Here is a 14,129-nt window from a genome sequence, read left to right on the forward strand (position 1 = left end):
TCACTTTTCCTCCGAATAATAAGGAAAGCCCCACGCTGGGTGCTCTGTGCCATCCCGCTGCTGCCTGGTCCCTGCTCTGTTACTCTGCCCCCACTCCAGGAGGGTCCTGTCCCCTGACCCCATTCCAGGCCATCGCCTCACTGCCATGCAGTGAGTCCTCCCCAGGTATCGCTGAGCTCGCCTCCGTTGCCTGCTTGTCTTTCCCTATTATACCGGGGGCCCACTGTTGCCTCTGCCCTCTAATGTCCAAAGCACCCTATGGCGACCCAGACCTTCTCCTCCAGCCCCGCGTGCCCCCTGCCCCTGCCCTGGCCCCTGCCTCGTCATGCTGACCGCCCTCTGTGTCCTTCTGGTGCCCCTGCTCATGACCAACCTCTCCCCCCCAGCTCTGCCCTGGCTCGTCCTGTCCCCTGGCTGCCCTGCACTGGGCCAGACCCCCCGAGTCTACCGAGGCTTGCTTCGTCCATCTCAGCCCACAGTGACTTCTGGGAATTGCTCTGGCACCTACTGTATTTCTCAGCCCCTGGTGACTGGCCCTGCTCTCCCTTTCCCGAGATGTTTACGTGTGTCTGTTTCAGCTTAGCCAGCATGGAGGTGGTGAGCGGCCTAGGGCAGGGGACCTCCTTGGTCTTCTTCTGCTTGTTCTGAAGCCCCCACTGCTCCCAGCCTCTCCTCAGTGCACAGCTGAATCACAACTACTTTTCTTTTTTTATTTAACTTTTCCTTTGGCAACTACAAAAATAATACAAAACCCATACAGAGGCCTCCAGTATTCCCCCCACCCAGATACACAGATCCATCAACTCTTAGTATTTTGCTACATTTGTGATATTATTCTATCTATCCATTTGTCTGTCCATCTGTCAATCCACCCATCCATTTGTCTGTCCATCCATCTAGCTGTCTGTTTTTCTGTCTGTCCATCCATCTAATTATACATCTATCTGTCCATCCATCCATCCAGTTATACATCTGTCTGTCCATCCATCCATCCATCCATCCATCCAGTTATACTTCTGTCTGTCCATCCACCCATCCATCCATCCAGTTATACTTCTGTCTGTCCATCCACCCATCCATCCATCCAGTTATACTTCTGTCTGTCCATCCACCCATCCATCCATCCAGTTATACATCTGTCTGTGCATCCATCAATCTACTCCTAAACTTATGAGAGTAGGTTGTATACATCATGTTCCTTGAATATTTAATACTGCCATACACATTTCCTTAGAACGAGGGTATTCACTTATATAACCATACGCCTTAACTGCAGTTGTCAAGTCCAAGAGCTTTAGCACTGACGTGGAGCTCACCTCATCTGTGTCCTGGTTGGTGAAGAACGCCATCCTGACGCTTGTCAGGGCTCGGGACATGGATGAGACTCACGCAGGTCTCACGCCATTGGGAGAGGTGCTCCGTGAGATGGGCCATCTGCGTGGCTTATGGGCTCACACCTGTTTTAGCCAAGACCCTGGTGCGGTGGAGCCATTAACAACCAAGTTCTCCTCCACAGCAGTGATTTAGTTTAAACCTTCTTCCCTCATCACCTCCCAAGCGCTCGCCGAGCGCCTCCTTTTTGCCTACGTGGCATGTGCAGAGCGTGACAATTCAGGTCTGGTAGGGTCATCGGCATGTGTGTCCAGGACGGTTACACATGGACTGGTCACCCTGAAGTGCACATGTGGCTTTACGGAAGGGAGGCCTCTGAGAGCCAGAGATGCCTCAGAGGGTTCAAGAGGAGAGCGTCTCTGCAGCCAGGCAGAGGGCAGAGGGAGCCTGAGGACACGGCTGGGAGCTGGCCGGGGACATCAGCCAGCTGGTGGGTCTTGGGGTGCAGCCCTGGGCTGGGGCCAGGGTGCAGAGAACCATGAGCGGACAGGGTGTTCTGGACTCAATTTGGGGAGTGAGAAGGACCCACCGTAGGTCACTGAGCCAAGGAGTCTAGTGCCCAAGAAGAGGGATCCACAGAGAGCCTCTATCGATTCTTAAGAGACAAGCATGAAATAGTCACTGGAGATGAGACCCACAGTGTCCGAGACACTAGAGCAGGTTGTAAGAAGGCTCTGTCCCTGCTGGAGACTCAGGCCTGAATGTCTGAGCAAAACCTGGTACACATTCATAATGATTTCACTTTTTTTTCCTGTGTTTTTCTTTTAAAGCAGTTGTAAGTTTACAAGGAAATCACACAGAAAGCACAGTCCCCGTGTATCCCTGCCACACACACACAGCTTCCCTGTTATTCACATTTTGCATTAGCAGAATACCTTTGCTACAGCTGAGGAACCAATATCATTATGACAATATTTTAACAGCAGTCCACAGTTTGCATTAGGGTTCACTCATTGTGTTGGCTTTCTATGTTTTTTTTTAATGGTTTTAACATGCATACAACATAATGTCCCATTTTGCTCTCTTTCAAGTGGGCAATTCAGTGGCATTAATTACATTTCAGAATGTTGTGCCACCATCACCACCCAAACTTTGCCATCACCCTAAAAGGAAACTCTGTATTAGTTAAGAATTAAATCCCCACTCCCCACGCCCAGTCCTACCCCTGGTAGCCTACATATCAGCTGCATGTATTAAGTGCCTCCTGCGTGCTACTAAACACTGTGCCAGCTTCTTCATACGTCCTCTCTGACCCTCCACCCACCCATGGACTCACAGGTGATAGGTCAGCAAAGCAAGGGAGAGGCTGAGCCACTGGTAGCCCCAGACCCTGGCAGCAGGCTGGAGGGGGCAGGCGGTTGCCACAGCCCCACTCAGAGCCACACGGGGGCGGCTGCCTCACAAAGTAGAAAAGCCCAAGAGTGCAGTGACTTCCTAGGGCCCCCAGATCATTCTCTTCCCATTGCATTTTCACAGCATGTTTGATGTCGGAGGCCAGAGGGATGAAAGGAGGAAGTGGATCCAGTGCTTTAACGGTAAGTTTATGCTGTCAGGAAAACCACGATGACTCTGACACTGTGACCACTGTGTTTAGGTATTTCTGAATTAGAAATGCTCTAATCTATTTAGTATGTAAAATTCAGTTTTTTTAGAAGATTGTTATTCTCCTGCTATAAATATGAATCTCATAAACAAGGAATTTAAGCATCCCAATTTACAGTTTTCACCTACACGGGTAGGTTCCCCGTCTCCATTTCTGAAACCACCCAGTCATACCTGCAGTACTTACTCACATCATTCTTATCATTACAAATGATGATCTCCACAGAAACGAGTAGTTCTTGGGAGTGTCCTTTGTCATAACCCCACAACGAATATCCATGCTTGACCAAATGCATCCTTTCTTCTCTGTCCTTCCACCAAGACGTCACCGCGATCATTTACGTGGCAGCCTGCAGCAGCTACAACATGGTGATTCGGGAAGACAACAACACCAACAGGCTGAGGGAATCCCTGGACCTCTTTGAAAGCATCTGGAACAACAGGTTACCAAAATAGCAACCTGGGTGTCACCCCCAGGCTGCATTTTATTAAAACTGCCCCTCAGCTCACTCTCATTTTTATTATTCCAAAACACTTTTCCCACCTTAGTTTGCCAGGCTGCTGTGACAAATGCCACACCCTGGGTTGGCTCAAACCACCAACGCTTCTTGGCTGGCGGTTTTCGGAGGCCAGGAGTCCCAAACCAAGGCCTGAGCCAGGCCACACTTCTGCCCGGGGTCCATGGCAGTCTGCCTGCTGCTGGCTCTCCTTGGCCTTCCCCACGGGTGGGTTTCTCTGCCCCCTGCATCTGAATTCCTTCTGCATGTAAAGGCCTCCAAGAAAGTGGATGAAGGTCCACTCTGGTTCAGGCTGGCCATGCCTAAGCAGGATCTTAGGAGACCCTGCTCAAAGGTGAATCCGGGGCAGGCCACGGTGGCTCAGCAAAAGGCAAGAATGCTCACCTGCCATGCCAGAGGACACGGGTTCAATTCCCGGTGCCTGCCCATGTTAAAAAAAAACAAAAAAGTGAGTCCCCACACTGGCCGATGGTTCATCTTCAAAGGACCCTACTTCAAATGCGTTCACACCCAGGGGTGCAGAGATTAAGATTACGAAAGTATCTTTTTGTTGGGTTACATGATTCAGTCTATCACATTTCCTTCCTGATAAAACCAAAACTATAAGAGGTATCTATGTCTTTTAGTCCGTATAATGTATACTTAGATCAGGCGTATTCCTAGGTGAAGCTTGAATAGTGCTTTATCAAAAAACTTTCAATCTCTGATACAAAAGCATAAGATTTTATCCAGCCTTCAAAATCGGTTTTGTTTGACGTCTACAATTTAGGAAGGCCCAGTTGATAACATTCAGTAATAATCAGATGACCTCTAAAACCACTGACAGTGCAATGTAACAGCTTCATCAGGTTTGAAATTGCTTGAATTGCAAAGTAACAATAGAAGTGATTATTTTAGTAAGGAATATCTAGCCAAAAAAAAAAAAAGCACACACACATAATACATACATACATAGTTAAAAATCCATTTCTTCTGAAACACTTAGGAAGAAATATCACCAAGAATACAACTAGATAAGATGGAGCCAACGTAAGTTGACATTGCAAAAGGTTTGGATAATCAGTAGAAGTATTTTTCTGTCAAAGGTTCAACTATCTTGTTTTCTAGAATTTAGATGGTTAATAAGAAAGAGAGAGGGGCAGGAAGAAACCCTGAATATTCAGAGGAATATTATGGACTCATTATGAATTTATAAATATTCATGTGGGAAAATGACCAGACATTGTTAAATGACAAGGCAGATTAAAAATCACGTTATTTTTATAAAAATAAATGTAAGTACAAAAAAACCTAGGAGTCAAAACATGAAAATTCTAATAGTATTTGTCTCTGGATATTAATTGTATTTCATTGTTTCTATATATTTTTATATAATTTACGATTTGCTTTTACAAGGATTTTCTATTGTGTGGCGGGGCTAACCATTAAAGCTATTTCCACTGGGGAGAAAGATGTTTTTCATTTATATTCAGATTCTCATATACTTATCAGTCAGCCTGATTCTTTTGGAGAAATATAGTTTCCAAAGGTTTTTGCTGATTTACATAGCTAAGCCAGCAAATTCTCATTTCTATTTAATGAAACAGAGACCTCTCCGTAGTTTACTTTCACTCCTACGAACCACTCTCACTTTTGCCGCCAAGGAAAGTGCAGAAAACCTAGGTCTGATGAATGTCGTGTTCCAGAGCTGGAGAACTCGGGGGCTGAGGAGACCTGTTCCAAGGAAGCGGGCAGGCGGGGAGATGAGCCAGCCACACGTGCAGTTCTTTATGAGTAAATTTTACTGCAAAAATCCATGTGTATTTGTTACAAAAGTGCATCTTAGCTTTGGTACTGGTACATTTAAATCCTCAAGAAGGGTTGAATTACAAAGTGCTGAGCTGTTGCACTAACTAAGCTGTATTTGTTTATCACATGTAAGTGTCCCGTTCACCTGTGGAATATGGGCGCAGGACAATAGTAGACAACCATTCTGCAGCCTCTGTATTTCCAGGAAGATGACAATGTTCTCCTTTTAGCATAGTAACTCCTACGTTCAAGGTCCTTCCACAGACCAGAGTATGTGAAATTCGTGTGTTTATTTCTCTTTTTCAGGTGGTTACGGACCATTTCTATCATCTTGTTCTTGAACAAACAGGACATGCTGGCAGAAAAAGTCTTAGCAGGGAAATCTAAAATCGAAGACTATTTCCCAGAGTATGCAAATTACACCGTTCCTGAAGATGGTAAGGTTTCAAAATGTGTTTCTCCTGGATTAAGCACGATAAATAATTGGTTTTTTCTTAGCCCTACAGCTATGATTCAGAAGTTCTGATGGCTCTAAGGAATTCAGTCAATTTAAATCAATTCTCTCTTCTGCTGCCCCTGTCCTAAAGTATAAGGGTATTAAAAAGCCCTAGTTAGGATTCCATTTCTTTCTCATTCTTTAACGTCGCATTCAGTCGGTGCAGCAGGAGAAAGGGCAGTTTGGGAACGGGAATGTAAGTTGTTTGCTGGAGTAATTTCTGCCTCCTTCGTTTCTCCAGTTGAGTGTCCATTGCGCCTGGTGTCTTGTTAAGCCCTTTCCATAGACTTTCCCACAACCTCGCAGGAATCCTGCATGGTAGTTTGTGTCTTTCGCATTTTTCCCTGGGGAAACCGAGGCTGAGAGAGGTAAATTAACTTGTTCAAAACCACAAGGGTGGAGACTGAACACAAGGCAGTTCCTGAGCCCAGCTCTTGTTCCCACGTGCATGCTTTTACCCCTTTTACCCACTGTGCTTCTTAGCTCTAGCCTGCAGCAGCATCTTTAGTTTGGCTCCAACATTGGAGATTTCTAATAAAGGTGACCGACCACCGTGGTTGGGCTGAGACTGGGGAGTCTCCGGGGCCTGGTCCTTTCAGTGCTAAAACCAGGGGAGTCCTGGCCAACCAGGGAGCGCTGGTCACCCTATTTCTAAAGATACACTTTAGTTTTCAGCGTATACTGAGTCCACCAGAATCTTGTAGGAGGGATTTTTTTTTAAAGGCAAAATAACACCATTTGTTACATTTTAAATCCCAAACTAAATAAAGCAGAATAAAAAGGACTTCCCTAGAAACTTCAGTGAAGATTTGGGGGATTTATAATTTAATTATCCATGAAAGAAAAAAACAAACAAACATGACATTTGTAATTCAACTTTCTTGCGCCTTATGTACCATTTCCTTTTCTTTAGGATGGTAGAGACCTTAGAGAGCATATCCAAGGGAAAGTCTGGAAGCACATTGAGTCTTTTAAGAAAGCTCTACTGCTAATTATTTTCCTTATTCCTAGAAAAAGAAGTTGGGAATCTGTCGTGTAGTCTAGCTCTCCTTTTCCTCTCACCAACCATCCCCATAGAAGGCAAAACAAGTTAGAAGTCCAGGCTCAAATCCTGCGTAGATCTCACTAAGATTCCTTATAGCCTTAGCAGGCACCTTAAGGAGTCAGGCGGCGGTGTTTTCCAGGTGGGTTGCTGTTCAGGTGTGCAGCTCACCTGAGGGAGGTCTCTGAGACTCACTCTTGCAGCCCCTCTGTTGCCAGCACTAATGTTCTCCAAGGTTACTTTTTCCCACTGACCATCAGCCCCCACCTCCCATCAACCCTTTTTAGCTGTGGGGCTCACCCCCAAAACATCTAGCTCTGCAGGTACCTGCCTCTCGGCAGACATGACAGCATGCCTTCCCACCTGGCTCGGCACAGCCAGGGGCCCCATCACCTGTTCCCACGTGGGTGCCCTTCGGGAATGATTTGTACTGTTCTTTCTGCAAACCACGGAGGGCAGCGACATGGGCATTCCGGCCAGTAGCCTAGATTTTAGGAACAGATCTCATGGGGTCACAGAAAATATTAGAATGAGCCCATGAATGTAGACTCTGTAAGGGGAAATGTCCCAAGAGGGGCCTAGAGTTGGAGCAGGTAAATGGGGCGGGTTTCCAAATCGGAGACTCCAAATGCCAGAGCCTGTCGTAGAGTGGGGATGGCAAGGCCTTCCCTGGGGAGGCCACTCCGCCGGGCGCTGCCCCTGCCAGCACCAGCTCGGGCCACTCTGCCTGATGGAATGACCCTGGCGGTGAAGAGAGCCTTGGGGTTTGCTTTAGTCACTGATGGTCACTGACGGTATGTTTTCATTTTGCCCCAGTGGGAGTTATCTTGGGGGGGAAATGTTTTAACAGAGCTATAGCTACTAAAATGTAAATGATTTGAAAGAAGAGGGGAATGAAAATTACCTTTTAGTTTGACCTGAACACCCCGTGTATTTTGATGCTGTGAATGAATATACACCAGTCCAACAATGTTCATTCCTTTTATGTTTTCCAAAGTTGTGCCTTGGTCTCACGTTGCTTAAATACAATTTCATTTTTAATTTCCACAGCAACACCAGACGCAGGAGAAGACCCCAAAGTTACAAGAGCTAAGTTCTTTATCCGGGACCTGTTTCTGGTATGTCACTTTATGAACCCTTGTTTTCCTGCCACCTCAGGGGCACCAGCAAACCACTCACCTTACCTCTACAGGAGCTCATTTCATCTTCTCCCAAATTCTGAGAGACGAGAGAAGGTGTTGCCTTCATTTCCCAGCTGAGCAGACAGGCTCAGAGGGGTTAGGTTTCCTACCACAGGACACACAGCCTCTAAGCAGCAGACCAGAGGGGGCCAAGCGAGTCCAGAGCTCCGTGCCCTGAACCCCACGGCCCCTACCATGGCACTTAGGCTAGATGTTGCTCACTCGTGTTTTCCAAAAAGAGGGAAAAGGCAGTCTGAAACACAAGCACCCGTGCTCCAGCGCTCCTCCACAAGGATACACTAAAGGGTCACGCAAAAAATAAACCTATTTGGGAGTGCGAGGGTGGTTACGTGGTAGAATTCTCCCCTGCCATGCTGGAGACCTGGGTTCGAGTCCCAGCCTATGCACTTCCCAAACAAAAATACAAAAACAAATTCAACAAATGGTGCTACAATAACGGGATAGTCACATAGAAGAAAGAATGAAATGTGACCCTGCCATACAGCATATGAAAAAAGAAAAAAAAGAACCTGTTCAAATTCAGGCATTTCCTTTTTTTTCTTTTCAATTTTTTACTTTGAAATAATTTCAAACTTACATGAAATGTGAAAGAATAGTACAAACCGTTCCCTATATACTCTTCACCCTAACTGACCAATTGTTAAATTTTGCCATGTTTCATCTATCTGTTCATCTATCTCTCTGCCATCTCCTTTTTGAACAGCCTGCCATGTGAGGCCGACTGAGTTTTTACCAGCTTGAGACTAGTAAATGCCAAGATGAGGCCAAGATCATTTTCCAGTAATATCAAAAGTGCATTTGCAATTAAACATTTGTTGTTTGGCTATTTACTTTTAGGAAAATGGGAAGTCTTAGTGCAGGCCTGGGTGGCTGGCTACATATAACACATCATTCCAGCCGTGTGAGCCCCTGAATCCCTGTCTCCAGCCTGGGGGGCCTGTAATCTGCTGATCAGAGCCTCCATCTGGCCTCTCAGGGGCCCTGTGCTCTGTCTTTCTCCCAGCGCAAGCCAGTGTGACTTGCCTCTTGAATCCCATGTTGAGTTAGAGAGTAGCAGTGATAAGAAATCAGGTCTCAAAATAAAGCGTCAATGGCTGAGAGATTCCAAACAGAGTCGAGAGGTTATCCTGGGGGTTATTCTTATACATTAAATAGATATCACCTTGTTATTCGAGATGTAATGGAGAGGCTGGAGGGAACTGCCTGAAAATGTAGAGCTGTGTTCCAGTAGCCATGTTTCTTGAAGATGATTGTATAATGATATAGCTTTCGCAGTGTCACTGTGTGATTGTGAAAACCCTGTGTCTGATGCTCCTTTTATCTACCTTATCGATAGACGAGTAAAACATATGGATTAAAAATAAATAATAGGGGGAACAAATGTTCAAATAAATTGAGTAGATTGAAATGCTAGTGATCAATGAAAGGGAGGGGTAAGGGGTATGGTATGCATGAATTTTTTCCTGTTGTCTTTTTATTTCTTTTTCTGAATTGATACAAATGTTCTAAGAAATGATCATGATGACGAATATACAATTATGTGATGATATTGTGAGTTACTGATTATAAATGTAGAATGGAATCATCATATGGTAAGAATGTTTGTTGTTATGTTTTAAAAAATTTTTTTAATTAATTAAAAAAAAAAATCAGGTCTCTCTCACATATTCCCCAAAGTACATTTGGAAGAACAGGAGTTCCTCAGGAAATTACCAGGCAGTATGGGGGAGAGTCCTGTGGTTAAATGAATTGTGGAAATGCTGTGTTAAACGATATGAGAGAGGTTTCTTTATTGCAGGACTTGTCAGAACCTTTACTGCGTTCACATGCGTTGTGAGTCTCTTCAGTAAGGGAATTTAGTTTGTAGTATAGTAGGGGATCCCTTTTTTTCTTCGCCAAGGAACATCTTGCAGACCAGTGCTCTATTAAATGCTGTTCTAATGAGAACTGGGCAGTTAACTGAGCGTGTAAATGGTGGACATTTAGAGCCATGATTAGATGCAGGTCACGCCACCAAGTGCAGACCTGAGAGAGAAGACTTCAGCTCTGCACAATGTACAAACTGGACTGTTTTGCATTTTACAGTTCTGAGAAATAGAAGGTAGGCAGCGTCTCCTCTTGTTTTGAACTGTGGGATTCGCCTGGGCAGTGACAGGGTGTGAGAAGGTTTGAGTTGGAGCCTGGAAGGTGCAGACTTGGCTGGCAGCCAGGGCTTGTCGCAGAATTATTTACAGTTTCATTGGACAGGAGCAAATCTCAGGTGGAAAACACAGTGGGACCGAGGTTATAAACGGAGAGGGAGGCACAGCGGAACGCCCTGCCCTGCTGAAGTTGGCCAGGGAAGGGGGAGGGTAGAGCGAGAAGAAATCCAGATTGAGAACAGTTCACTTGTTCCTCTAGCTGAGATGGTTTTCCTTAAATGTGTGTCACAGCCATCGCCTGAGAAAGATACTGACTGTCAGGCGGGCTGTCCCAGACAGGGCCACTTCCCCCCACGAACCGGGGGGCAGATGCCATCTCCTAAGGCAGGCAGACCCACAGCGTGAGCCAGCCAGGCCTGAGACCCAGGTGTCCCCAGATCCCCCAGCATCCTGCCCTCGCTGGTGACCCCAGCGTTCCTGCCAGGTTTCGTCACCACCCCCCCCCAGCGTCCTGCCAGGTGTGCCCCCCAGCATCCTGCCCTCGCTGGTGACCCCAGCGTCCTGCCCTCGCTGGTGACCCCAGCGTTCCTGCCAGGTTTCGTCACCCCCTCCCCAGCGTCCTGCCAGGTGTGCCCCCCAGCATCCTGCCAGGTGTCTCCCCATGTCCTACCCCCTGTTCCACCCCAGACTCCTACCAGGTTTCCTCCCTGGAGTGTCCTGCCAGGTGTTCCCCCACTAGTGTCTTACCAGGTTTCCTATCCCCTAGCTTTCTGCCAGGTGTTCCCCAGTGTCCCGCCAGGATGCCAGGTGCTCCTTCTCGCCCAGCATCTTGCCAGGCAGCTCCTCCCCACCTTCCATTGGTCACCCCTGGTGTCCTGTCAGCACTGGGAGCCAGCCATGACCCTCAGCTAGAAGGCCACCAGCAGCCAGAGCCCCGGCCCTGGGCAGACCCCTCCAAGGGAGCATCGTCCTCCTTTCACAGCAGAGGATGACAGGTGTTGTCAGTCACCTGCATCTTCACACAGTCACACGTGTTCTCTCTCTACGCCTCCTGGGCATGATTCGAGCTCCCGAGTCTCCTCACCTTGACCACGCGTGTCCTCCTGAGACGGGACCTTGGGTGCTGGGCAGCTGGGTGACCCGGGAAGCAGAACCCAGCCCTGCCTGCTTCCCTCGGCCACTTTTATTTCTAGCCTGTTTAATGCACATTATGGGAAAAGCAGGTGTGTTCGAAGTTTGCAAATTGCAACCACCTTTGCAATGACCATTCCCTAAGTTTTCGTGACACTAGGCAGGACCAACCCAATCAACCAAAAAGCTATTTTCGCTCACTCACCCAGGCTTCCCGTGTGTCCACCAAGTGCCTCTCCTGTGCTCTAGGGTGAAAAAGCAGTAGCCTACACGGTCCAGTGCCCACGAGGTTAGAAAGGGAAACAAACCAAACATTTGTCCAAGACAAGCCCAACTATTCTAAAAATAAGTCTCCCCTTCTGTGCCGAAGTCCCATAGCCTAAGACATCCTCACAGCCCTTCTCCAAAAGGTGTTTCACAGAGTGATCTGCCAGGAGGAAAGGGTGGGGAGCGAAGGGGAAGAGGGTGGTCTCCAAGGAGGGGCACTCATCTGGGCACAATGCACAGGGCATATCACTCGGAGACCACCCATGTATTGCCCTGAGTTGCCCTGAGTTGTGTGCCAACAGAGCCCTTCTCTCTAAGGCCGTGGACTGGGCAAGCCCCACCCCCACCCCCGGAAGGGCAGGGGCCCACCACCCTGGAGGAGGCTGCAACGCTTGTCACGTGTGGCTATTTAAATTAAGTCAAATTAAAAGTTAAAAATTCAGTTCCTCAGTCCCAGCAGCCGGTAATAGTGCCTGCCATGCTGGGCAGGGGAGAGGTAGAATATTACAGTTATCACAGAACCTGCTATTGGCTGGCACTAGTGGGGACCTTGGTTACCGGAAAATTGTACCTTGGATTCCACTTGCAGTGACTGATCTTTTTTGTTGTTACGTAATGCAATTTTATTGAGATTTACTCACACACCCTACAATCCATTCAAAGTATGCAATCAGTGGCTCACAGTCCTATCACGTAGTTGTGCATACAGCAGTGGTGGCTGTTTTTCTTTCTTCTTTTTCCAGTTACGTTTTTTTTTTTTAGTGTCTAAACTTTTTTAAATACCAAAAACACCAAACAAACGCAAACATTCGTAACTTTTGATCATTCTGTTCTACATATATAATCAGTAATTCACAATATCATCACATAGTTGCATATTCATCATCACGATCATTTCTTGGAACGTTTGCATCTATTCAGAAAAAGAAATAAACAGAAAACAGAAAAAAATTCATACATACCGTACCCCCCACCCTCCCCTCACCAATCACCAGCATTTCACTCTAAATTTATTTTAACATTTGTTTCTTCTATTATTTATTTATTTTTATTCCATATGTTTTACTCATCAGTCCATAAGGTAGATAAAAGGAGCATCAGACACAAGGTTTTCACAATCGCACAGTCACATTGCAAAAGCTACATCATTATTCACTCATCATCAAGAAACATGGCTACTGGAACACAGCTCTGTGTTTTCAGGCAGTTCCCTCCAGCCTCTCCATTACACCTTAACAAAAAAGCTGATATCGGGCGGGCCGCGGTGGCTCAGCGGGCAAGAGTGCTTGCCTGCCATGCCGGAGGACCCCGGTTTGATTCCCGGCCCCAGCCCATGTAAAAAACAAACAAACAAACAAAATATAATAAAATAAGAAAATGTTTAAAGATGTTTCCCTTTCTTCCTCCCTTCCTTCCTTCCATCCTTCCTTCCTTCTCTGTCTTTCTTTCTTTCCTTCCCTTCCTCCCTCTCTCTTAAAAAAAAAAAAAAAAAAAAAAAGCTGATATCTGTTTAATGCGTAAGAATAACCTCCAGGATAACCTCTCGACTCTGTTTGGAATCTCTCAGCCATTGACACTTTATTTTGTCTCATTTCACTTTTCCCCCTTTTGGTCGAGAAGATTTTCTCAATCCCTTGATGCTGGGTCTCAGCTCATTAGTGGCTGTTTTATAAATGGATCTCCTGTCTCCTTAACTTCAGGCTTCTCGGGGCAGGAGGTAAGTGCAAAGGCCTTTGGGTTTCCAGCACAGCCTCACTGTTTAAACCAGTCCTACAGCTGCGGACGCATGTCTCAAACCAACCGAAAAAGGACAACCAGAAAAAAAGCATCCAAGTCTTCGATCAAAGTGTCGCCTCACTTCTTCTTTACTGGGGTGGGGAGGTGGCATCCCGGAGCCAGCTGGGAGTTCGGTCATGAGCTCGCTCCATGCAGTGGGTCCCTTTTTTATTTATTTATTTATTTTTTTGGTAGAGGATCAGCACAGCGACCGGAGATGGCAAGCACTACTGCTACCCCCACTTCACGTGTGCCGTGGACACGGAGAACATCCGCCGGGTCTTCAACGACTGCCGCGACATCATCCAGAGGATGCACCTCAAACAGTACGAGCTCTTGTAGGCGGGCGCCCCTCGGCTCGCACGCCCCGCCTGTCCCTCCTGCCTCTGCCGCCCCACGGGTGGAGGGTTTAATCTAGGACTGCTTGTTCATCAGCCCCAAGCCATGGTAGAGAGTAGTACGTCTCTAGCTCCCTCTTGCTGACCGTCTGTCCTGTGTCATCCATGCCACCTGCCCCCTTTGACCCCCTCAGGTTTGGTTCTGAGGGTCTCGTTTCCATCAGGCCTGACCTTCCGTGCCCTCCCCGCCCCCCCCCCACCCCCACCAGCTTGTACCTCTACACACCTTCACCTGTCACTTGGGAGACCCTGCACTGCAAATCTCTCCGGGTGGGGGCCCCTTGGACCCGTCGGCTCAGTCCCGCAGGAGGAGAACTCGAAGGGGTGGGGAAGGTCATGCATTTGTTTGGAGTTGTCCAGTGTGACCGCCGAAGCG

The 14,129-nt window shown here is 47.1% G+C and overlaps 1 protein-coding gene across 2 annotated transcripts in view; it reads left to right on the forward strand.

Annotated features, from left to right (window-relative positions):
• Positions 1 to 13,922, forward strand: part of GNAL (G protein subunit alpha L) — a 190,360-nt gene extending 176,438 nt beyond the window's left edge. Inside the window, exons 8-12 of one of the 2 annotated variants that reach the window (XM_077136007.1) lie at positions 2,869 to 2,927; positions 3,317 to 3,437; positions 5,607 to 5,737; positions 7,889 to 7,956; positions 13,551 to 13,922. In XM_077136007.1, coding sequence (XP_076992122.1) covers positions 2,869 to 2,927; positions 3,317 to 3,437; positions 5,607 to 5,737; positions 7,889 to 7,956; positions 13,551 to 13,697 — 526 coding nt within the window. In that variant the 3' untranslated portion in view covers positions 13,698 to 13,922. The remainder of the gene's footprint in view (positions 1 to 2,868; positions 2,928 to 3,316; positions 3,438 to 5,606; positions 5,738 to 7,888; positions 7,957 to 13,550) is intronic. The other variant, XM_077136008.1, reaches the window with a different exon arrangement.
• Positions 13,923 to 14,129: the final 207 nt, after the last annotated feature.

The sequence above is a fragment of the Tamandua tetradactyla genome, chromosome 18, assembly GCF_023851605.1.
Source record: "Tamandua tetradactyla isolate mTamTet1 chromosome 18, mTamTet1.pri, whole genome shotgun sequence".
Classification (NCBI taxonomy): Eukaryota; Metazoa; Chordata; class Mammalia; order Pilosa; family Myrmecophagidae; genus Tamandua; species Tamandua tetradactyla.